The 15,557-nt window shown below is 46.8% G+C and overlaps 3 protein-coding genes and 1 non-coding gene across 8 annotated transcripts in view; all 4 read left to right on the top strand.

Annotated features, from left to right (window-relative positions):
* Positions 1 to 9,395, top strand: part of UBN2 (ubinuclein 2) — a 57,730-nt gene extending 48,335 nt beyond the window's left edge. For 3 of the 4 annotated variants that reach the window (XM_052774584.1, XM_052774583.1, XM_052774585.1), the window contains one exon: positions 16 to 9,395. In XM_052774584.1, coding sequence (XP_052630544.1) covers positions 16 to 65 — 50 coding nt within the window. In that variant the 3' untranslated portion in view covers positions 66 to 9,395. The remainder of the gene's footprint in view (positions 1 to 15) is intronic. The other variant, XR_008233128.1, reaches the window with a different exon arrangement.
* A 495-nt stretch (positions 9,396 to 9,890) lies between these two features.
* Positions 9,891 to 9,963, top strand: TRNAR-CCU (transfer RNA arginine (anticodon CCU)). Its single transcript has one exon. It is a non-coding gene; the product is annotated as a tRNA-Arg (tRNA).
* Positions 9,964 to 10,538: 575 nt separating this feature from the next.
* Positions 10,539 to 11,141, top strand: FMC1 (formation of mitochondrial complex V assembly factor 1 homolog). The gene is made up of 2 exons (XM_052774364.1): positions 10,539 to 10,747; positions 10,890 to 11,141. Exons 1-2 carry the CDS (start codon positions 10,565 to 10,567, stop codon positions 11,082 to 11,084), a joined length of 378 nt encoding a protein of 125 aa, XP_052630324.1. The 5' UTR covers positions 10,539 to 10,564; the 3' UTR covers positions 11,085 to 11,141.
* A 2,700-nt stretch (positions 11,142 to 13,841) lies between these two features.
* LUC7L2 (LUC7 like 2, pre-mRNA splicing factor) overlaps positions 13,842 to 15,557 on the top strand; it is a 32,807-nt gene continuing 31,091 nt past the window's right edge. The window contains exon 1 of one of the 2 annotated variants that reach the window (XR_008233083.1): positions 13,842 to 14,117. Coding sequence is in view for 1 of the 2 variants with exons in the window: in XM_052774362.1 (XP_052630322.1) it covers positions 14,057 to 14,117 (61 nt within the window). In the remaining variant the exon portion in view is untranslated. The remainder of the gene's footprint in view (positions 14,118 to 15,557) is intronic. The other variant, XM_052774362.1, reaches the window with a different exon arrangement.

The raw sequence follows: 15,557 nt of genomic DNA, 5'->3' as shown, positions 1-15,557 counted from the left end.
GTTTCTAAACTACAGATGGAGGCCAAAGTAAAGGGGACGCTAAGTTACAGCGGAAAAACCAGTGACTTCCAGACAAGCAAGGGAGCTGAAGCAGTTCTGGTTGGCTGACAGAATCTGCCCAGTTGGGAAAGTGCTTATTGTCACAGGGCTGCTGTTTCTGTCGATGTTTACATATTCTGATCCCAAGCACTGTGGTGAGAGGAAGAAGAAAAAGAAAACAATACTTGATCAAAGAGAGAAGGAAAAGGAGGACTGGTCCTCCTGGTCATGCAGACTGGTCATAGTTTGATCTTGCCTAAAGAAACAAGCTTTTTTTTATCTGCTCTGATTGGCTTTTAAAAGAAATTGATCGTCAAACCCACAGCAGCACAAACTTTTTTTTTCTGGGTGATGTCCAATGAAGAGTTGAAAGTGTGAGAAGCTAGAATAGGTTTCTCCATCCGTTGTGTAAGGTGGAATCATCCACTTCATTAGTGCTTGAAGTGCCCAGTATAAGATTATGTGTAGGTCCTGAGTGTACTATATGGTTGTGGACCAAAGGTTATGTAGAGTAGAGGTGGTGCTGGGATACTTTGCATTGTAATTAAACCCTTACACAAGTGCAGTTTCTGATACGGGCATTTTTCCAGCTTTACAAGGCTGTTTGGCTTTAGGGAGCCTACAGATGTATGCAGTCTCATTAGAGAGTTGTCTTCAAAAACAGATCTCCTGGTACATTGAGATGTGAGACACAGACTACTGGGAAATCCCTTGCTCCTTGTTTGATTTATATTTTTTTTAATATAAAGATTCTTATTTAAGGGAGGAAGGAGATGGAAATTTTTCCATTTACATGAAAAGGAAACCCACATTTTATTGGTCAGACTAGCATTTCGTTCCCACTTTTTTTTTTAAAGGCACACTGATTTTTTTCAGTCCTTCCATTTGTTGAACTTTCTTTTTCTTTGCCTTGTGCTTATCTGCTACTGAAATTAAGTAATGTTCTATTCATGTCTTTCATAAAACACAACCAGTTCTTTACTCATTCTACATCTTCCTCATCTTTCATCTAACTCTTCCCAAAAGCCATGCGTTATACTGATATGCTAGTTAAAGCTGATTGTGACCTATTCCGGATACAGGTTAATACTACTTCAGGCATTAGCCAAAGAGGAGTCGTTCAAAAGTGACCAGAGGTGCCTTCTCTTCTGGGGGCTGAATGGGTTGTCTCCAGCATTTCCAGCCCCTGCTGGCCTGGGGAGTTCCTGACCTGAACTCTTCCTTGCATGGTAGCACAAGACTGCAAAGCTGGCTTTTTTGGTTTTTTTGGATAGCAGTACATTGACTGGTTCATTTGTAAGGTTAGAAGTATCCAGCACATGTTGCACTTTCAACACTAGGACAGAACTTTGCTGTTGAGTCCCTTGCGCTGTCAGATAAAAGGTGAGAATGGCAGAAACTGAAATAAGTCATAGGAGAAAGGAGCAAATAAAATAGTATGATGCTCTTCTCCTTCAACCCCCAAACATTCCTTTGATCAGAGATGCTGAAACTCCTAGTAGCTAGTCTTTCCAGTAGTTTGATTTGAGATTGAACCAGGGACTACTGGTTATCTCACACCTTCCAGAGAGACTTTTACCCATGGATAATGAATCTTCAATGTTTTTTGCTAGATTAACTTATAGCTTTCAGGTTTCTTTTACATGTGATTTATTTTTCTTAGACCAGCCAACAATTTCTTTTCTATTTAGAGCTCATTTTAATTTTATATAAATATATATACGTGAATTTAAAATAATATATATTGTGTATTTAGTATAAAAATGTTGGGTTGAGCTCAGCAATAAATGTTTTTGCACAACACTTCTGTGAAAGACAGATTGAATTAAAATAAGATGCATTAGTTCGTTAATTTCACTCCACAGCATCTGCCAATTAAAAGCTTTTTAGCTAGTGCTACTGTTTTGTATGTGGTGTGTTGATTAGATAAGCTTGCATCTCCATCATCAAGGTTATTTATAGTTGAAACATAAAGCTGCGTAGACTCTGGCATTCTTAATACTGTGTAAATTCTGTCAAAATACCATAAACTATTTAGAATGCAAGCTTTACCTGAATTTTTTTTTTCCTCTTTTCTCCAGGAAGGGTTGAAGAAAGACGACTCTTGTTTTTTGAGGCCTAACAGTTCTGGCAGGATGCTAAATCTCTGAACTGTGTCAAACCTGGTACTTCTTAACAATGCACGTAGCTAAGGGAGTTGCAGCAGTGAGCCATCAGGCAGCAATATATTTAAAAGACCCTGTCCTAAGAGAGTTCTACCTCTTCTATGTTTTTCCTCATCAAGGCATCTCATTCAAATTGCCATCTTTTTGTCTTCATACTAAATGAAATTTTAGATTGGGAGGCTTGGAGCCCTTTATAACTACAGCACAAATTTCCTTTCAACATTCCTCTCTTCCTGGAAGTATGCCTCATCTTCAGTTGAGGAATATCCTCTAAATCTTAAGGAGGGTAGGAGTAGTCCTGTCTGTGTGGCCTACTGAGCTTCTCAGTCTTGGGAAACAAGTAAACTAATAGTTACTGTGGAAATAGGTAGTAGAATGATGAGAATAAAGATGACCATACATTGTTTGTGAAGCCAGTTCAAACAGCCCCCCAAAGGGTAACTGGTTTTGGTCATTATGCTCCTGAGCTTCTTTGGAATCAGCAAATAGCGATGCAAGGGTTTGCATTCCCTGTTCCCTATTCTCCTGGTAAAACCTAGCAAGGCCAAATCAAAGGAAATAATAGCGTGGCTCCCAGAGACCTTTGCAGGTAGCGTAAACAGGATGGGGAAGTGAAAGATTTCTGCAACGTCCAAATGCAAAATTAGGTAAATGTTTTACTATTTTCTGCACAGCAGCTCTTCTAAAGACATTTTCCCCCCAAGTTTTTACTACTTTTTAAGGGCCTTTGTTAATAAATAAACTGTAGTTGTACATACTAAATAACCCTCAGTATTCACAAGCAATAAGAAAGCCAAGTAGAGCTGTCTTTTCCAGGCAGCAGGGCTGAACTTGGTTTGGGGACTGTAGGTGAGCTAACATGTCAAGCTCACTGAAAGCCCCAAACAAATGCAAGCAATAATTTCAAACACAGGTTTTAGATGTTAAAACCGTCTGGGTAATATTTTCTGCTACATGATCCAAAGTCCCAAAAGTCGTGTTAGCTATTTTAAATCCTTTGGAGACACTTGCAAAGAAAGGCGGCAGGCTAGATGAAAAACAGGCTGCAAGGTTTCCTGATACCTTGAACTGTAACTGCAGTGTTCTCCCACTCCAAGATGCAAATGGCCTAAATCACTTTGTCCAGCCTTCTCTGTTGATTTGAGATACATGACTAATACTGATCAACTAAGTCACAAGTGTGGATGCTGTGGGTTTCACATCTGTTTTCTGCTAATCAGAAGTAACTTTTAATTACCTGGGTTCTGCTTCTTGTTTGAATCCGATCAAAGTTGTCTGATGCACATATTTGTGGGTGGGACAGGTGCCAAGAGCCTGCTTCCTTCCCACAGTCCCATCACCTGACCCTTCCTCCACACTCCTTCTCCACTTGGTGCAAGACCCTTGAGGACATGAAAACAGAGAAAACCTGCAACTCTCCCAAGCTGCCATCAGTTGTGTGAACCATTAACCCTCTGGGAGTCATCTTGGACTCCAACTAACTTTTATCACATTTGCTGCTACATTCATAAAATGAACTTTTGGCTGTATTTATTAGCAAATCTTAATCTAGTTTACAGGTTTTTTTGTTTTCTTTTGAGTAGTTTTTGCCCACAGATGGATTAGAAGTGTTGGGGTGTTTGGGTTGGTTTGGGTTTTTTTTTCATTGGTTTTTGTTTTGTGTTTTTTTGAGTGAATTGGTGAAGGCACAGTGGTCCCTCTTCTGCTTTTGTTTTGGATTTTTTTGAAGATGGCATTGCAGGGAAAACCTGCAGCCAAGCCAAGCTGTGGAAGGCTTCCTTCCACACCTAACTTTCATCTTTTGTTCAATTGGGGTGGGTGGGGAGGGAGAAATCATTAAAGGGACACTTGCTTTTTGTTTGGGTTTGGTTGTTTTGTTTTGTTTTTTCCATAAAATGAACCAGAAGGTGAAAGCAGTACGTAAATGATTGATTAATTAACACTTTATGCAATTTTAATTTTATAGAAATTAAAAAAGGTTGGTAGATTTTGAATTGGTCCTAGCTCTGGTGAAACGGCTGTTACCCTCCATGACTGACTTGATTCAGGCCTTTGTCCTTTGTTTAAGTGCCTTTTTTTTTTTTATTTTATTTCCCTACCCTCTTTAAACTGTTCTCAGAGATCCTGAAGTGCTGGAAGGCATTTTGGAGGAAAACCTTAAGCTTGCCAATATGGCTTTATGCTGTTATACTATTTTTTCCCTTTTGTAAAGAAAAAAAAAGTGTGTAATGTGTAACTTCATAGCTGCTGTACCATGGTGTTGGTTCTGTGTGCGTCTTCTTTCTCTCTCACACTCACACATGTGCACACACACACATATACAGCAATATTCCTGAGAAACCTGTTCATCCTCCTACATTCTGCTGGCTCTGTTAAACACTTAAAAGGTGAACACCTGTGCAAAGATGGCAGTACAATAAAAGAGTGTGTGTGTGAGTGTGCATAAATGTGCATGAGAGAAAGGAAGTGGCTAACGGGAATGAAACTTCTTGCATTTTTCTCTAAAGGTTATAAATTTGGATCTTAATTAGGTCACGAGTAAAACGTTATGGGCCCTGTCTGGCAACCTTATCGAATACTGGACCACTTCACACAATTACTGAGTCTGAGGCAAAGACGTGTGGCTGACAACCCCAAGGAGGTGGGGGGAAAGAAGGTTAAAATAACAGCTTGCAACAAGTTTGAGCTGAGATGAATTGCAAGGAATTGTGTGTGTGGTTAGTCACATCTGCTTGACACCAGTTATTGCAAGGATTCTCACATTCACCAAAGCTGTCACTTCTACCATGCATCATTTGTAAGAAGGAATTTGGTAAAACCTGTAGGAGTGCAGCTGCTAATTGATGTTAAACCTAGCTACACTTCACATGCTGCCTAAAGCATTCACCATGAAGTACTTTTCTAGTTGTACTTTTTCTCAGTTTATTGAGATTTCATTAATGGTTTGTTCTCTTAACCCATGAACTTGCTGTTCATTATATTGTTAGCTGCAAGTGAACCCTCATAATAGTGTCTGTGCTTGTTTCCTCGTTCTCTGACAAAATTAGCAATCTGCAGTAGATCATCTAGTGATTTTTAACAATTCTGTGCTGAGGATCTAACTAACTTATGATTATTACAAACATGCATACCTGAAATTAGCAATAAATTTGTTGATCGAGTGCTAAACTTAAGGTAACATACATATGCATTGCTAGACTGTGCTAGTTCTGTGATGTGCTTCCCCTGGGGAAGAGCTAATTTTGAGTTGCAGTATGAAAAGGAAACATTTTACTTTCCAGAATGGGAATGGAATGAAGAGTCCTTCATAGGTGAACTGATCTAGAGAGCAGAAAATAAGATACCAAATACAGTATATTCCTGCAGCAGAGAATAGCCTAACTGCTATCTCAGTTCTTGGCTTCTCTTCGCACGTTTGAGTGAACCTGTTTATGTAAACTAGGCCATAGGCGGATTTCCTCTACTGATCTAATGGTGCCAGTCAAAGAGAGGACTATTGCTGGCAGCTCAGCCAGTTGGAGCGATAGTGAGGGTGCTTCTTAATCTGCCTTAGGTGCATCAGTGAAGTTACTTCAGTGGAGTTTGCCACATCTGCCTGTGGCAGTAAACTGAGCTATCCTGGATCTTATGTTGCTGTTTAATTCATTTTGGGCACACATGATCTTTATACTAGGCTGATCTGTGAGATGGGGAATCTACAGCTGGTGATGATGGTTGACTGTTGCAGTCTTTTTTAACAAATGTAGCTGTTTTGAAAATCTATGTCTGTCTACTGCTTAAGAAATCACTGCCAAAATAAGCAGCTAGAAGTATGCTCACTGGGCCACTGGAAAGATAACCGTTATGTAGGGGAATGCTTGCTTTGTGGAAACTTCTGGTGTGGCTTCATCATCCTTTTTCTATGACCTGGTGATCTCTTGCTGCTGTAATAGCCTTTTGGGGCCATAGAAAGCCCTGCTGCTGCTATGAGTTACGCTGAGAAATCGGCATGGCCTGGAACTGGCCCGAAACTGGGGAAGTACAAAGATTCCCTACAGCTGTTTTTGCACACTTCTCGTAAATAAAACTGTGCTAATCTCATCAGTAGTCATAGATATAGGTCTGTATTTTGTAGCCATTTTTGACAGCTATAATTCTACAGAGCACCTCTGGAAAAAAGAAGAATACATGTTTTGTATCTAGAAGTGAATTTCAGTCTCTTCCCTTGCCATCATCTCCTGCTTAAATAATAACCATTAACTACTAAGTTTTTCTTCATGGTGAAGTAATTCAAAGCAAGCAGTATACACTATGTTTGACTCCTGTCATGCTCAATACTAAGGGTTTGTTGGTTCTCGGTTTTGTTTTTGCCCAGCAGTGTGTGCAGATGTATTTTATCAACAGATAGTTATGTTTGTTATTGTCTAGTACCAAGAGAAAAAGGGAGGGAGAGAATCAACCAAAACGAGTCAGGAAATACCATCGTACGCCAAACTTGAGTAGCTGCTGAGGCAGCCAGAGCTTCTTTGAGACTTAGCAGATTTCACCTGGGGAGTGGGGGAAGAAACTTTCTTGTGTTCTCAGCTTTTTCCAGATAAGGCCTTAGTTTGATTAATAGTCACTAATGTCAACTATGCAGATAAGTATTTACGTGTTTCAGTGTTACATGCATTCCTTCCCCCAGCTACCCCTCTTAACACATGTTGAAGTTTTACCCAAAGAAAATGGAATATTTTTTGAATGTCTGTACTCCAGAAGTCTTTTTTGCTAATGTGAAGAAAGTAATTTGTATTTTACAAAAGAAACCCTTTCACTGGTGCAACACCTAGTGTCAAGTGTCATGAAGTTGCTTCGAGAGGGAAGCTAAAATCACCTCTTGTGACAGGTTTTAGTCTGAGAGTTTTTTAGAATATTCAGCTCTCAAAATTGGTTTAAGAAGCCACAGCAATGTTTTTTAATGTACAGATTGGATTTGGGGAGAAACTAATGAGACATCCCAGGTTTCCTTCCAGTATCAGAAGTGAATTAAATCAATTTTTCACTTAAATGAAGTTGCTTCTAAACAAGGGGAGTTATCAGCTACACAGTAGCTGGATCTTCAAATAAAAGGTAAATAGTGATCCCCAGGTATTGCTCAGTGATCTTTTAGTCTTGTTGTATGTAACTACAAATAACAATTTAGCTCTGAGGTGAGAACTGTAGTGTGTGTTTTATTGCCGGTGATCCCATCATGTAGCAGTTAGTACCATGTTCTTGCATAGTTCTCAAGATCCATACTGGAAGTCAATGGAGAAATTTTATTTTTGGACTACTGTTTAAAAAACTTACAAAATTAACTACTGCTTTTTACCCCCAAAAGTCTACTGAGCAGTGTTATATTTTAGCAGTTAAACTAGTACCCTTGTTATGTGATTTGTCTCTTGTAGTCTTCTTTTACTGAGGGTTAGAAGCATTTCATGAGTAATCCTTAAAATGTTGGCATTCTCTAGCTTAAAGTCAGGTGCTTATAATAAAGGGGCATCTGTGATGATAACCTCTGATGATACAAAAGCACTATGTTCAGAATATTTCATTGGAAAAAAAAAAAAAACAAAACACAAAATAGGTGTGGGCGCAATTCCCTTTAGTTCTGCCAGATAAAGAGGCTCAGTCAGGAACAGAACATCCAACTACCTGCCTGCATGGCTAATGGTAGTGGGGATCATTCCCTCAACAGAGGTTTGGCCTCAGTATCCTTTGTTTAGTGTCACTTTTAGTGTGTGTGTGTGTGTGTGTATATATATATGTATGTATATATATATATATATATAAGAGCAAGTTTGGATATAGCCAGCTTAACTCTACCTGACTTGCTGTGATCCCCAAGACAAAGGCTGAGAAACAGATGTATGGAGTGTTTTCCTGCCTTTCACTAGGTAGCTCAGAACAAACAGCTGGCCATGTGTTTTGTTATAAATGAATGTTAAATCTCAGCTAGAATTCTTTGCATTCCTCAGCTTCAAACAAAGGAATGCACAGTTACTACGAGATGGCAAACCTGTTTGAGTTGGTGATTCCTGTGATGCTTTACTCAGTCCAGCATGAATTTGTAGAAGGTCATCTTCCACCTTTTAATACTCGTGTATTTCGGATCATAGGGCTTAGTGATGGAGAGAGGATCCTAACAGCTGTGTGCTTACCTGATGAGCTCTCCAGAGAAACTCCCCTGTGAAATGCTCCCCTCTTGTGACAGCAAGCCTGAACAACCAAATGCAGCTACATTCGGGTAGTTAGCACCACTTTCATTTGGATTTCTAGGGAGGTGTGTTCCAATAACTTCAAGGGATACTGTGTTTTAAATGTGTGATTTCATTCCTCTCTCCTTATAAAACTGAACCTGAACGCAAGTTTTGAGTTGTTGGGGTTTTTTGTAATAATCTCAGGACCTGAAAGATTGTAGCATTTAGTGTGTCTTAAAAATGATGTACTGTACCAGCCATGGATTTTTGTAAATACACCTGTCTCCCTTTTTTCTATTTTAATTTTTTAAAAGTGTGTAAGGCTCTTTGCTGGAGGAACTGGTGCCTGCTTAATTTCCATCCTGAACGGAAGCAGGAAAAGGAAGAAGCTGCTGCCACAAAAGCCCGCATCAGTTCCAAATGTGTGTATTGTTCTGGTCAGCTTAATGGCTGTTAAGTCTTTTGTTAGTTGGGAAGCGGGTTTGTTCCCCCGCGCCTTCCCAGTTGGGGCTAGCAGAGCCCTAGCAAGGAGACTAATTTTAACTCTCTTCTGTGTGACTGCTTTATGTGTTCACTCCTTCCAGATACTCAGGTTTGCTATCCCTGAGAAGTCGGATGTTTTCAGAGGTCAGGACTATTGGCCCTCTGCAAGAACAGCTGGAGAGCATTTCTCATTTTACCAGTGCTTTGCTCCAAACACAGTTACAGGGTTTGTATCCTGCAAACCTTGCAGATGATGCCACCTCCGCCTGTTCCGAGAGGGACTTGCCCTTTTTTTTTCTGCTTTCCTGAATGGAGTGCAAAGATGTTTTTTGGCAGCAGACTTTGCTCTGGGATCCAACCTTGCCAGCAGACCCCTGTTCTGCCGTAAGAGCCTTACTCAACTTGGCGTAACTGTTCCCTGTCCCTAACTGCGACAGGCTTTTTTTCATGAGTGTACTTTTTTTTTGTCATGTGTCTGTGCTGTATTAAATAAAGAGGAATGTACATACTAGCTGTCTCTGTGATTTCTCACAAAAATAACGGTGTAAAAAGGTTTCACTTGAATTGTTGTCACTTAGGCCTTTTTGTTGGGTTTTTCATTGTTGTGGTGGGGTGGGGGGGTGGTAGCTTTCTTCAGTCGGGGCAACCACAAAGGCAAGGGAGATACTACGCGCAAGGAGCAGTATTTTAAAACTCTCGGAGGATTAGTACAGGAGGGAACTCCTCCATTCTCCGTTTGTCATTCCAAGGCAAAGTCTGGCGTCCCGGCCTTGCTGTACGAGCTGAGGGAAACCCGCCACCTCCCTCCCCGGCTCCCAGGCCGGACTGCCGCCATCTCCAGCGACAGTCCCACCCCGCGCTCCCAGCGGGCTAAGCGGCAGCCGTCTTCCGGTCCGCGAGCCGCGCGCGCGGAGGCTCTGCCCACTCAGCGGCCTTCAACGCCCGCCATAGAAGAGGGGCGGGGACAGGAGAGAAGTAATGACAGAGAGACACCGCTTTCGCGGTAGCCCCAGTGGCCTAATGGATAAGGCATTGGCCTCCTAAGCCAGGGATTGTGGGTTCGAGTCCCATCTGGGGTGGGCTTTTTTTTTTTTTTTTTTTTTTCTTTTCTTCTCCCCCTCTTTTCTTTTTTCTCTCTCTTCTCTCCTTTCTTTCTTCCGCCCGAGCCGGGCCGACTCACCGCGCACCACCTCTACAACGGTCAAACCGCGCTGGCTTTCCAGAGCGCGAGCTGCGGCCTGCCTCGGATGTCTGAGCGTCCCCCGTTGGTTCTAACGACCTGTAGAGCGTTTTAAGACCGGAGACCCCAGAAGCACGCGTGGGCTGCTCGGGGCGGTGGGGGGGGATACGGGCCCCTCGGGTGCCTCCCGCCATCCCACCCCGCTACCTTCGGCCCCTGCCCAGACCCCACGCGCGCGCGGGCCGCTCCTCCCCCAACCCAACGGCCCAGGGAGGGAGGGGGGCGCGGGGCGCGCACGCGCCTCGGGACGGCCTCGCCTCGGCGCTCGACCTTCGGCACGTGGCCTCCACTGACTGCACGAGGCGGGGGGATGGGCGGTGATGGTTAGGAGAAGGCGATCGTTCGCCTCGGCGCTCGATAGCTCGCGTCTCCTCCGCGCCCCCCCCGGCCGAGGTTGAAGCCGGCGCGCGCCGGCCGCTTCCTTATTGGCCGTCGGGGCGATGCGGCGGCGCTCGATTGGTCGGCGGGGCCGGGAGGAGTGTAAGATGGCGGCTCTGGGCTCACCGCTGCGGACCTTGCGCGGGCTCTTGCGCGAGCTTCGCCACGCCGGCGGCCGGGCGAGCCGCCCCTACCGCGACACGCCGGCCTACCAGCACGTCGTCGCAGCCTTCCGCGCCCACCGGGTACGGGCGGGCTCCCCGCAGCCCCTACCGCCCGCCTCCTCCTGCCGCCCCCGGGGAGGCGAGACGGGGGCGCCCCTGCCCGCGGCCGCGCAGCCCGGCGCGGGAGGTGAAGCGTCCCGGGCTTGTTCCCTCCGCTCCGCAGGTCACCAGCGAGAAGCTGTGCCGGGCCCAGCAGGAGCTGCACTTCCAGGCTGCCACCTACCTCTGCCTGCTCCGCAGCGTCCGGGAGCACGGGGCCCTTCACCAGGAGTACCACGGCAAAGGGGAGCGCTCGCCCGAGGAGGTCGCCGGCCTGGTGGGCTTCAGGTTGCCTCAGCAGCCGGGAGGGAAGGGCTGAGGTGCCCCTGCTGTGGTACCCATCTATGCCTGAATAAATATCCTAGAAGTACCGAAACGGCCTGGGTTTTCTAGCTTGTGTTCTCTGTCGGTCGCAGGTCGCAAGAGCCATAACTGAGAATCCCCCTCTCGGTTTATCAAGCGTACCAGACCTACCCTTTCAATCTGAACCTGCGGTGTGACAGGCAGCCTCCACACAATGAGAGAAAGGCTGTTTGTAGTGGAAAAACGTGACAGCCTTCACTGCTAAACTGTTTTGTCTAAGGAGTTGCATGGGTTGTTGGTTCCCCCTCCCCCCCAATCTGTAGGAAAGAGAATTTGCCCTTACTGTAGGTTTTGCCAGCCACCTTCTGCCTGGGGGGGATTTTCTGCTCTCCCAAGAGTGAAGGTGCTTTCTTTGGAACATTAGTGGATTCTGGCAAGCACTGCAGTAGCACAAACCTCCTTCATCTTGAAGATTCCGGGTTTTCCATGGCGGTGAGCTCGTGGTAACGATTCAGAGACAAATACTACTTTGAATTACTAATGAATTAAGTAGTATTTCTCAGTGTCTCTGAGCGGTCGTCTGCGACCGTAGGCTTCCTGTGCTGCTCTTATACACTGCGAATCTCAGAAAAACTTCACTAGGCGGTGAACTGATGACTGCCAGTTACACTAGATACACATACCAAGCTGCTGTTTTCTTGCTTGTCTTGCAATCTGGAACAGCAAGTTTCTTTTTATAAGAAAAGAAATACTGGCTTGAATCGTTGCTGCCCTTTTCTCAGAAGAGGGCTGAATTATATGCAAGATACATAAGAAATCCATAATAAGGATGACTTTATAACATCTAAATAATGTGAGGCTTGTTTATGTGGGGGAAGACCTATAAGCAAGGCTAGCAAAAGTGCTTGGGTTTTTTTTACTACGAGGGAAAACAAAGTATTCTGTCAGAAAAGCACTCCAAATAGATTTTCTTCATCTAAATGTATATATTTTCCTTCCTCTGCAATTAAAGCTTGGGGATAGTTTAATCGCCAAAGCATAGTGGCTAGGCAAAATAGATCCTTAAAGCTGGGGAGATTTGGGCTATTTAGGTAAGGTAAGGAAACGTGAACTACAATTTTTAAGGTTCTGTACACCAAAAATCTAGTTTGCAATTCCTGCAGTGTCTCACTAGTTAAACAGTGGTGGTTTTTTTGAAAAGTGTTGATATCACAGGTGCGAAAGTACCCACCTATTTGCAGCTCAGTAGATAAAAGTTACGGGAAGTCACCATACCCCAAGAATGGCCGTGACGCATTTGTTGTTCTGAGTTATTTAACGCAGCCGCTGCACAATGCAGTGTACTTTCCAGATGGACTAAAGTTTTGCTCCATCTGAAGTCTGTGGTGTATTACCCCAGAAGAAAAATAAATGGCTCACTGAAGCCAGTTCTGGAAGAAAAGCTGAAATTTGGCCAGAAATAGATGGAAAAAGCAATCTCTGCTCTTTAAAAAGACTACCAACAGTTAAAGGTTGTACTGCGTGGGTACGAATAACAGCTAAAATGACTCCATAGGGAAAATTTCAGCCTGTATCTCTATCGCTTCCAGTTATGTCCCCTTCAATCCAAAGTAACGTAATGACTTACAAATGGAAATGTCTACGTTAAAGAAAACACAGCCAGGACGTGTTCTGAATGGCTGAGGAGCACTGGGTAGGGGAATCTTTTCCTACACCTGTTCCAGAGGACTCCTGTTTGAGCCTAGCGTCTTCCCTTGTGAAATCCAGATAATTGCGGAAAGTTGTAGAGTTTTTTTAACGGCTTTTCACGTTGCCTTTTCTCTCCCGTATTACGTTAACCTTAAAAGTTGAACGTGACCCCCCGGCTGTGGACAGCTAAAACCGATCCTTGCGACAGTCATCGACGGCTCCTCGGCACTAGATGGCAACACGGCGGCGAAGAAGGGGATAGTCACAAAACGCAGGCGTTAGGAGATCGAAACGGTGAATGTATTTTTTTCCCAGACTGGATCTTGGTGCTCCGTGAGCTGAGTTAGCTGCAACACGTAACTTCGGCTTTAAGGGCGGTTCTCTGCAAAGCGGGTGTTACGGCAGCTCTTCTCACCGATGCAACTCTAACAGCGCTGGACAGCTGGAGCCATCAAAACGGCGCCGGGCGGCCGCCAAACGACGGAAACTGTGTTGAAGCCTATTCCCTCAGCGGGGGCTCGGCCGCGCGGGCCCGTTCCCCCCTCCCCCGATGCCGAGGCCCGCCCGCGCCTTTAGGAACTCGCTCCCGCCGCACAGCCCGGGCTGCCCTCTCGCTCCCCGTGGGCTCCCGCTCAGCCACGTGCTCTGGCACGTTAGAACCAACCGTCGCGGGGCCGCTCCGCTGGGATCTGTCCTCAGAGAGGGACGGACCCGCCGCACCGGGCGCTGCCCGCCTTCCCCCGCCGGCTGCCGACCCGGAGAGCGAGATGTCACAGCGGCTACGCGGGGCCGTCCGGCCAATCAGCGCGCCCCAGGGGGCCAGCCCGGCGACCCAATCAGGAACCTCGCTGCGCGGTGCGTCACCGGCCGAAAAACGCGCGCTGCGGCCAATCAGCGGGTGTCACGGCCCGTCCGCGCTGGCGTCACGGAGCGGACGAGGGGGCCCCAGGGCGCGTGCGCGCGGGTTTCCGTTACTGCTGGCGCGCGCGCGTGGCAGGCGTGAGAGGAAGCGGGAGGAGCGGAGGGGGGAGGGGAGAGGAGAGGCGAGGAGAGGCGGCGGCGGCACCACCACCACCACCACGGCCGGCTTCCCGCTCCGCCTTCCCGCTCCGCCTTCCACCGGCGGCACCAGAGGCAGCGCCCGCTTCTCCACCCCCCTCCCCCCCGCGGCGTCGGGAGAGCGGGTCGGCGCGGGCCCGCCAGTGACGCGAGGGGGAGGGCCGAGCGCCGCGCCGGGCCTTGGGCCTTGTAGGCCGCTGTCGGCGTGACTCGGCCGGGCCGGCCCCTCGCGCGCTCAAGATGTCGGCGCAGGCCCAGATGCGCGCCATGCTGGACCAGCTCATGGGCACGTCCCGGGACGGTAAGTGCCCCCCGGCCGAGGGGGGGGAGGTGGGGAGGCGGAGCCGCCGAAGACCTCGAGGTCGCGGCGGTACCGGGCAGGCCGCCGGGCCCTTCGCCGTTGATTGGCAGGCCTGGGGACCGCTCCCTGCCCCACCCCCCCCACCCCCCCTCCGCGGGGCTGGGCCGGGCCTGCCGAGGCCGGAGGTCGGCGGCGGGGCGGGGGCCTTCGGCGCTGCCGCCCCCGGGACTCGGGGGAGCCGTGCGCCGTCCCCCCATCCCCCCCACCCGCGGCGCTGCCGGCGCCAGCTGTTCCGCGGGCAGCGGGAGGCCGTGCGGCCGTTTCGGCTGCTGTCCGAGGCCCGCTCCCCGCCGTGCTCGCTGCTCGCTGCCGAACCGCGCCGGTCAAGATGCGCCCGCGCAGCTTTCCGCGCGGCTCCACTGTGCGGGAGACAGCGGTTTGCTAGGTTCGGGTTGTGGGGGGGGAGCAAAGCCCAAAGTGCCCCCAAACCAGCAGCCGCCTCCGTAGAGCAGGGGCTTTTTTTGCATTATTGTAGTTTTGTCTAAAGCCTGACCCAAACCATCATTTCAGTCAGCAGGTGGGTATGGCTGCTGCTTTCTGAAAGACGGAGTGCAGTTAACCCAGGCGGGCGAATTGTTTTAAAAACGAGCAAGCCCCAAACGTCTAACTGAAAGCTTAACGTCTAGAGGTAGTAATCCCGAGAGGGAGATACTAGGTGTACGGGCAGGTTTCATATCACTCTGAGGTCACATAGTGAACTGAAGATTATCGCCGTGTAAAGCTTCTCAGAATTTTTGTCAGGGTGCATCGCAGTCAGTGTGAAAGTTTGAACTGGCAGTCACCCATACATCCAGATAGTTTGGGGGCTGCTAGAAAAGAGCAGTTCCTGTTAACGCTGTGTAGTATTTTATTTATAAAAAAGAGAATACTACACCTGAATGTAGACAGCAGTTAAGAGACTATTTCAGTGTTCTGCATGTTGTACTCGCTCTTGCAGATGTGTTACATGTTTGTTGAAGCCTCATGCTGGGTTAATGGTTACCTGTTTTCCCATGGACCGAGTAGGATGTATGAACTGGGGTGTACCTTGTATGTGCCAGCCATCTGTTGATACTGGAGTAATGTGATTACATTTAGCAATATAGGTTTTTTTAGTATAATCTAGAATTTTAAATAGATGTAACTAGTTTTCACGTACACAGTATATCATGAATGCTTTCTGCTAAGTGCTTGTAGCTGTTTTAAACAGGGGCGTGATAATCTCATTGGAATATTACTGTTCTGCAGAGATTGCCTTCCAGAGCAAGGCTGGTTAGTGAGTAGTCATCATGCAGGATCTGATTTAGGGTGTTTTCATCTTGCCCCAGAAGATTTTCGAATACTTCCTGTTGTGGCTGCGTGTGTCTTAACTGCTTGGCAAAGTAACTTTGTGCTCATGAA

The sequence above is a fragment of the Harpia harpyja genome, chromosome 23 (assembly GCF_026419915.1).
Source record: "Harpia harpyja isolate bHarHar1 chromosome 23, bHarHar1 primary haplotype, whole genome shotgun sequence".
NCBI classification, from domain to species: domain Eukaryota; kingdom Metazoa; phylum Chordata; class Aves; order Accipitriformes; family Accipitridae; genus Harpia; species Harpia harpyja.
The sequence above is the reverse complement of the archived record's forward strand: the minus strand, read 5'-3'. Positions and strand labels throughout refer to the sequence as shown.